Source organism: Acanthisitta chloris, unplaced genomic scaffold, assembly GCF_000695815.1.
Source record: "Acanthisitta chloris isolate BGI_N310 unplaced genomic scaffold, ASM69581v1 scaffold45158, whole genome shotgun sequence".
NCBI classification, from domain to species: domain Eukaryota; kingdom Metazoa; phylum Chordata; class Aves; order Passeriformes; family Acanthisittidae; genus Acanthisitta; species Acanthisitta chloris.
In genome coordinates, this window is record NW_008686191.1 from 2,655 (window position 1) to 10,625 (window position 7,971).

The window sequence follows — 7,971 nt, forward strand, 5'->3', positions numbered from 1 at the left end:
GAACTGGAAAAGCTAATGGTAAGAAGGACAGCTGACACCATCCAGAGCCAGACTCTGATGTAGCAGACACCTCTTGTGAAAGTGCCTGACCATTCTAAAGTGTTGGCTTCTTTTCACCTTAGCAGAGTGTACTTGGTCATCAGTTTCACCAAGAAAAGGGACCAGCATCATATCAAAAGAAAAGAAAGTGCTTCTCAAGGAGGCCTGTGCTCAGGGCACTGGCAGGGGCTGTCAAGGCTCTGCCCCGTGAGCAGCACAATCCCTGCTGCAGGTAACAGTAACTCCCCAGTCCCAGAACACACCTGTGTGCAGCGTTCGGCATCAGGACGCAATTAAATACAGCTCCACTGATAACACTTTCAGAAATCTTCCATCCACTTACCAGAATGCTCCAAACCTTAATTTAAGCTGTATTTCAGAATATTCTGATGCACACACACACAGAGGTGGCTCAGGCTGTGGTAACACCAGCAAAGGCACCCACTGCTTACAGTGGGTGCTGAATGTGTTAGAGGCCAGGGCAGCTGCACCCTCTGACAGTGATGTACCACTGCCCCAGGACTGGAAACAGAATCACAGAGGTTATGGGCAGCCTCTGCCATCTGGAGTTGTAATCTTGAACTGACTTGATTTTCAAGGACACTCCTTGGGGAACACCAACGCTGACGGTGGCTCCTAAAACGCTGTGCCTGGAAATCTTCCTCTCTGCTCCATACTCCACTATGGTCCCAAAGAAACCTGCCCTAGAATGACAGAACCAAAAGCTGGTAAGTGAGGGAAGACACTCAAATTCCTCTTCACTGAATCCTGTAATTCCTCAACAAGTAAAGCATGGAAATACATCTGAGTGCCGATGCTGGCCTCCGCAAGACCCACTGTGTGGAACCTGGAGGCCTACAGCAGCAGGAGAGGACAGATTCCTCAGGTTGTGAGCAATGTGAATTTCCTCTTGAGCACTTACTTGAGAGAACCTTTCACTCGCGTTTGATCCTCATCCTGAAACTTATGCTGGTAACTGACCATCATGAAAGAATGGGGGATTCCCAGCTGAAACACAAGAAGCACAAATATATGAAAAGGCACCCTTGGTCATTGCTGAACATTCCCCCCGATTTCCTTGCCTATCCTTGAAGGGGCACAGAACACAGAGCAGTGCTTGCTGCTCACCATCTCTTCAACGCACACTGTCCTGGCCCTACTCTGAGCCGGCCCCGTTAGCTATGACAGTGCCCAGTGCTGTGCTCTGCCAAATGCAGTTACCCACGTCGGGTGTAGCACGGGATGGTACCAACTGCTCCCTCGGCCTCTAGTCCGAAGCCAAAACACTGGTGAGACAGAAAGGTGAGCCCCTCTGTGCCCCAGGGCAGAGCTCTCACCTGCAGCGCCACGGTGAAGTGGCTGGTTTTGGTGTCCCGGACAATACTGGTGTTCATGGCTGACTGGATGCCCCAGCGCCACTGCAGGTAGCCCATGGTGTTCTTGTCGAGGTTGCGGGCCAGAACCGTGGTGAGGCCGGGCCGGACCCCGCGGGATGAGAACTGCAGGGCACAGTTTGTAGTGATGAAACTGGAGGAATGAGGAAAGACTCATCAGTGACAACACACGAGCTCCCAGATGGCCTCACACTCCTTCCTGCCTAGGAACTTTGCCCAGAGCACAAGGCCTGAGGGCTTCAGGGAGAAGTCTAAACTACTTCGGGCTGCCCTGACCACAGCAGGGCCCAGGAGGGCAGGCTGTGCCCTGATCTGCTGTCTGTGCACAACTGGTAGCCACGGAATTCAGCTCCCCCGCGCCTGCCCCACACAGCTAACACCTGGGCGCCCGCAGAGGCAGCACAGTTGGCTGCTGAATCAAGCACAAATCTAAGGATGTGGAAAACAGACCTCTCTCAAATTGGAAACATGATAAGGGAGGGCACCAACACCCAGAAGGAATACAAGCATGATCTGAAGACCAAAGAGGAAATACCTTATTTTGTAGGACAGACAATAAATCCGTAACTAATGTGGGAGAGAATTCAAGTAATTTAGTTCCTTAGTGTGGAATATTAACCATTTTCTAGTATTTACCATCTTGGTGTAAGATTACGGAATATCTTCAGCCCGAAGAGAGGCCCGTGGAGGTCTCCTGCTCCAAACTCCAGCTGTTCAAGTGCACAGTGCCAGATTGTTAGAAGAGAACAACCTTCATAACAGTGACAATCACAAGTTTCATTTTCATCACAAGACCCCTGGCACATCTGAGTGACACTGACCACCTCCTCCAGCACCTCCCTTTCCTGCAGCTTGGCACTCAGAACGGGTGTCTCACTGAGGAGGAGCACATGGGCAAAACAAAGACACTCCCACAAAGCTGCAGGTGGCTGTGCTGGCACTTACTTGCTCTGGTCACTCCAGGGAACATGCAGAAAACGCCTCCCCCGCAAAATCCTGGTGCAAACCAAAAGCCTCCAGTCTGAATTCTCAGACAAGAGGAAAAATCCCAACCCCCCAAGCTGAGGAAACAATCTAGCAGGAGCTAGTGTGCAAGAAGGCACAGGCAGCAGCCACCTGCCAGCCAGACCAGCAGTGCCACGAGCGCCTTAGAGGGAGCCCAACTTGCAGGAAGCAACATGGGACCTTCCAGCTGCTCACGTCATATCTGCTGGGGACTCAAACTATTTCCCCCATAACTTCTTCCCTTGTGAGCAAAGCCATTTTGGAAGCAAAGGCAAACTATCACACTGCCCTAAGGCACACGTTCACAGCACTGGAAGGCACCCTATAGCCCACAGAGAGACGAATTAGAGACTAGAGACACCAAGTAACAGTTCTGTCTGCACAAGTGAAGGCCAAACTGCATGGTCAAATGGAGAGGGGAAAAACACAACAGAAAACAAGACCTGGCCTTCCCTTTTTCTCAATCTTTTTGAGAATTTGTTTTCCTTACACTCTACAGAATGCAGGAAATGAGAGATGAATCTCAGGTAAAGTTTTCCCCAAAATAACAATGGGTAATAGTCTGGATATAAAACTGCATAACAGGTGCACTCTTACCTCTCCCCATCCCTTGGCAGATGTCACTCGTCTCAGAGCAACATTGATCGATCCCCCTCCGTTCCCATTCTGGGTGGAAAGGTTACCAGACAGTATTGCTGTGTCTGTGGCAGTCAGGGGGGCCTGGAAAAGGAATATATTGTTACCAGTTCACACATTTACTGCATGCTCTGCAAGGACACAATCACAACTGCAGAGTGTGGTTTTGCAGCCAAAGATCAAGTATGGCAAACAGTGAGATAATTCTCACAGTACCAGACACTCATGACCTTGAAGCCCTGACCCTGAGCTGCAAACCCTTATCATCTCACTAGCAGGCTAAATTTCTACAGCTCCCTGGAAGAGAAAAACACTTTCCATTCTTTTCCTTACCCACATCCTCAAAACTGGGTGCCATTCATTTTCACACACTGAACATGCCATGCTCAGTGAGAACAGGATCCTGAGCATCCTTGCTGGCAGGAGGGCAGGACCATTGCAGCCCAGAAACCAGTGGCCTGGAGGCTGCAGAGCCAGCACTGTCCTGCTGGCCCTGAGCTGCCTCTTCCCACCCGCGCCCCAAGTCCTGGGACAGCCGCTGGGCCGTGGCCTCGGTCCGTGGCACCCTGTTAGCTCAGGCCCCGCTCCCTCCTCACCTCGATGGACTGGGATATGTGCATTTTGTTGATCTCAATCTGGGGGAAGCTGCTCCCAGGCACATCTTCGTATTCCTCGTCGTAGCGATCAAAGAGGTCAGTGGCATCTATTCCCACACTAATTGTTCCCTGAGGATGACAAGTGCAGCAAACACTTAGCATTAGCAAACATCCAACACGCAAGGCACAAGTGGCTAAACCATCCCAGCTCCTGTAAAGCATTCCAATGGCAATAAGAAAGCCTCTCTGACTGAGCAGTTTGTGTATGAAAACCCAACAGCTGGGTAGGTACAAAACCCACCCACACCAAGGCCAAGCGTGGATGGAATCAATCTGAGGGAGCATTTCTCCTTGCTCACTCCACTCTAATAAAATACTGAACCACAAAGGAAGAACTGCAGTCTGACAGGGCTCAAACCTTTTCTCTGAGGGGGTTGGTTCCCAGATACCTCTTTGCTGTTTTGATTCCCAAACACTTCTCAGTGTTTATTTTCTGATTTCTTATGCAGCAAAAATTGGAAAAATATTTTTATATGAGAAGTATGATTGTTTCCAGGAGAACCCTGGAGCAGGGGCTGTGCCCCAACTGTTTACCGATCACCCTCGGTCGCTCAGGGCTCTGTGTGCGGCCGCACCAGCGACCAGACCAGCTCCTGCCCTTTCTGCACTGCCAGGAACCCTCTGCAAAGTCACCTTCAAGGGACTCCAGACCCCACAGCTTCTCCAGTTTCAGCCCTCTCCTGCGCTGTGCTGTTCCTTGACACGAGGCCAAAAGAAGAGGGAGCCAAGGCAAAGCCACTGACCGCCCTGGAAAGGCACAGTCCTGTGCTAGGCAAGGAGACTAACACTGGAGATCATCCTGCTGCACTGGGCTTACTGGTGCCACAGTGCTGCACCCTTTGGAAAGATGTACCAAGGTCCACATGCATTCCTGAAATTCATCACACCTCCTTTCTCCAAAACATACTCAAACTCTTAGGATTTCCTTTTTCATGCCTATGAATTGTACAGCAAATATCCCTCCCAAGGGAAAAAAGAAACCACCTGAACCTATCCATGAAAATCCACAAGACCCTTCCAGGGGAAAGGAGTGTCTCCCTGTTCCCTTCCCATCTCCTCAGAGGATCTCCTGCTCCTCTGCTTTCACTGAGGTGATTGGTGGACCCTGAGCAGACCCTCCACCTCAGGCCAAGCAGGTGAGGTCACTCTCAGAGGTCCACAGATCCTGGCAAGGACACTGGTTCAGGAACAAGCACGGGAAAAGTAGCAGATGGTAAAGTTAAAAATATTCCCAGAGAACGAGAGCACCCCGGTGCCACCGGATAACGGAGGTCCCACTGCTGCCCCCAGCTCCCACCAGCCACCTGCTCCGGCCACAGGACACGAAGAGCCCTCCCCAGGGAAGAGCAGCAAGAGAGGAGGTCAGCAGTGCCAGCACACACTGCACAGCACGGCAGCTCAGCAGGGCAGGACAGGCACTAGGGGACCATCGGAGCCAGGAGCAGCTTTTAAAATCACCTTTCTGTGCCCGCCCTGTGGATAGGAAACAGACTGTCCTGAGGGAATTCACAGGTGTGCCAGAGAGGAATATGCTCCCTCCTTGCCTTTCTCCTTAGGGATTTAACTTCAGGAAGGTGACACCTGGAAACTGTGCCAGGCTATGCCTCAAGGGATCTGCATTCCTTGGATGTTACCTTCCACTGCAGGAAAATTACAGGGTTTGATTTCTCCTAACAGGAAGTAGTTTTTCTCCAATCAAGTACTGAACTTTTCAACCCTTCTGCACATCTTTGAAAGCAAAAACAAAGCTCTAAAAGCAAATAGGAGACTCAATTCCAACTCTCCAAATTGCCTACATCTGGTTATTGCTCAGCATTTCTGGTTAAAATGCTCTGCTTTTGTGCAACTGTTTTATAGAACCAACAAAATGTTGGAAATGTTGAAATAACTTGCGCTGGTGTATGAAACGGTCACAGCTGCTCCCCAGCTCTGCAGGAACACTGCCTGGAGAGACACTGCTGGCAGCCAGAGGAGTGCAGTAAACACCCAGATGGCTAATTTTATCGCAGGCCGCGGCTGAGGCTCACGGTGCAGCTCAGGGCGGCCAGGGAAACACCATGTTCCCAGGCAGCACCAGTGGGAGGTAAGTCCAGAACGTCCCTCTGACCACGCTCACCCCCAGCCAGGACAGTTGGCCTTGTCTGGTCTGTGGCACCCAGAAATCCCTTCCTGCCTGGGACAACGCTGTCCACAGACACCCACACAGCACCTTAGGCTTCTGTACCTTCCAGTACAAACCAGTTTTGGTGTCTGTCACTATGCACAGCCCAGGGATCTGTACACTCCACTGCTTTGCTAGGAGCAGTGCAGATCCAAAGGCTGTGCCAAGGCAAATGTCTGAACAGGAACATAAATACTTCAGTGTTAGGACTGACTCCTTAGAATGGCTGAAAAGAGTATTTTGCTCTCACATGTTTCGATGCAAAAAGCAGAACATCCAGTACAGACTGTTTGAGGAATGAAATACCTGAGGGGCTCTTTACTATGGGCTCTCACCTAGGCTCATCACACCGTGCACACTGGTGATAATTTAAGGATCCACTCTTAAGACCAGGATTAAGCCTTTGCTTACCTTTGGATTAGTTCGCTGCTGTAGTCTCCTCTCTTCCCTCTCTCTCTGCAAACGCTCAAATTCTTCCCTGATTTCAGCTGGAGTTCTCTTTCGTTCCACAACCTGCTCAAACACAAATGAACACCCAGTGATTGCCAGGAAGAGGCTGTTGCGGGCGTTGCAGCCCTGCGGGGACAGAGCCCCACGCTCTGGGGCACGGAGAGCCGCTCTGCACCCACTGCAGCACTCAGTCTGGAAGAGAGCACCCGGGCCAGATCAAATGGCAGGCACGAGAGAAAACCCTGAGCTTTGAGAGAAGGGGATATGGTCCTGTCGATTCCACTCCCTTGACAAAACCAGGGCAAAGAGCTTTGCAAGCAGGAGCACAACTCACTGCCGTTACCCTCAGCAATCCACTACTTGCTCACCGGGTGTGCACACAAGTGAGAACGACTGGAAGCCTCTGGCCTGAAGTGAACTGATTCAGTGAGAGTTCTGTGATCTTAGGCTTTGCTGACTCACAGCTGCTTACCTGACTCGGCTCAGGGCATGAGGGGTTTACACAGGTCTGGTTTCAGTATGGATAGAAAGAGTATCGGATTTGGCTTTTCAAAATAAGAGCCAGTCTGCCAAAAGCAGTTTAAAAATGTCTGTTACATGCTGCCACTGCTTCACACTTCTGGCAGCTGACTCCAGACTTGACCTTGGTGCGGAGCAGACCCAGTACCATAGGATTCTGCTGCAAGCACTGTGCAGTCAGCTAAGGCTGGCAAGGGACTCAACAGCAGGACAGGTAGGAATGGAGAGGCTCTCCTTCAAAGCCCATAAAACCCAAACAAACCAAAATCACTGAAAACAAACCCCAACCAACCCCAAAATGCCCAGAATGAAAAGGTCATTTCAAACTCAGAAGATAGTTGATGCTAAAAAAAAAGTTTCAGATGAAAAAGATGGGACTAGATGGACCATAATGACGCATTTGTCTCAGACAAAGATGTTGCCTGTCACAGTAATATCCTACCAGGGAACTCTGAATGTCAGGTTTATTGTTCTCTTGTCAAGTGCAAAACCCAAGTGTTCTTTGAAAATCCATCCTGGTGTTTCAGCAGGGACAGAGAGAGACAGAAATAACTAACCGAGGAAGCCTTGGAACCAAGAGGCGTTTGTTACCAGCCAGGTGTCAGTGCAGCTGGCAGAGCAGCACTGCAGGGAAAGGTGGGTTTAGCCAGGGCCACTGGCCCGAAGGTGCTCAATTCCTCTCACCTCCCAGCCTTCCATCTCCAGTCCTCTCCTCCCATATATGTCATAGATGGCTCTGGTCTGTGGATCACTAAGCACTGCAAATTAAAACCAAAAGAGAGGAGAGAACTCAGTTTTCGGTTTTCTCCTCGGATTTCAGGCCAAGACACTCCTGTTATTTGGAATTTAAGCACAGATCCTGGAAACATCTTGTTCTACAGTTGCACATTAACCCCTTTGATGCTTCCATGTGCTATATTGACAGGACACACACTTTCCACAACAAGCTCCTTTTTCTTTTTTTCTTACTTCTAAAAGGAGAAAGTGGAAGGTGCACAAGAGACATGCAGACTAACTGGGGTGTCCAACACTGTTTTCTGTGTCTGGAGGGTGACATCTGTCAATCATAGGGATTATGACCAATTTTGGCCCTGGGCCCTTCCTGAGCAGG

At 50.3% G+C, this 7,971-nt stretch overlaps 1 protein-coding gene across 1 annotated transcript in view; it reads right to left on the minus strand.

Moving 5' to 3' along the window:
- Window positions 1-7,971, minus strand: part of DNAJC11 (DnaJ (Hsp40) homolog, subfamily C, member 11) — a 12,179-nt gene that overhangs the window by 2,577 nt on the left and 1,631 nt on the right. Inside the window, exons 2-9 of the mRNA XM_009080008.1 lie at window positions 7,545-7,618; window positions 6,303-6,404; window positions 3,671-3,799; window positions 3,036-3,158; window positions 2,070-2,143; window positions 1,377-1,566; window positions 962-1,047; window positions 627-743 (exon numbers count right to left, since the gene is read on the minus strand). Coding sequence (XP_009078256.1) covers window positions 627-743; window positions 962-1,047; window positions 1,377-1,566; window positions 2,070-2,143; window positions 3,036-3,158; window positions 3,671-3,799; window positions 6,303-6,404; window positions 7,545-7,618 — 895 coding nt within the window. The remainder of the gene's footprint in view (window positions 1-626; window positions 744-961; window positions 1,048-1,376; window positions 1,567-2,069; window positions 2,144-3,035; window positions 3,159-3,670; window positions 3,800-6,302; window positions 6,405-7,544; window positions 7,619-7,971) is intronic.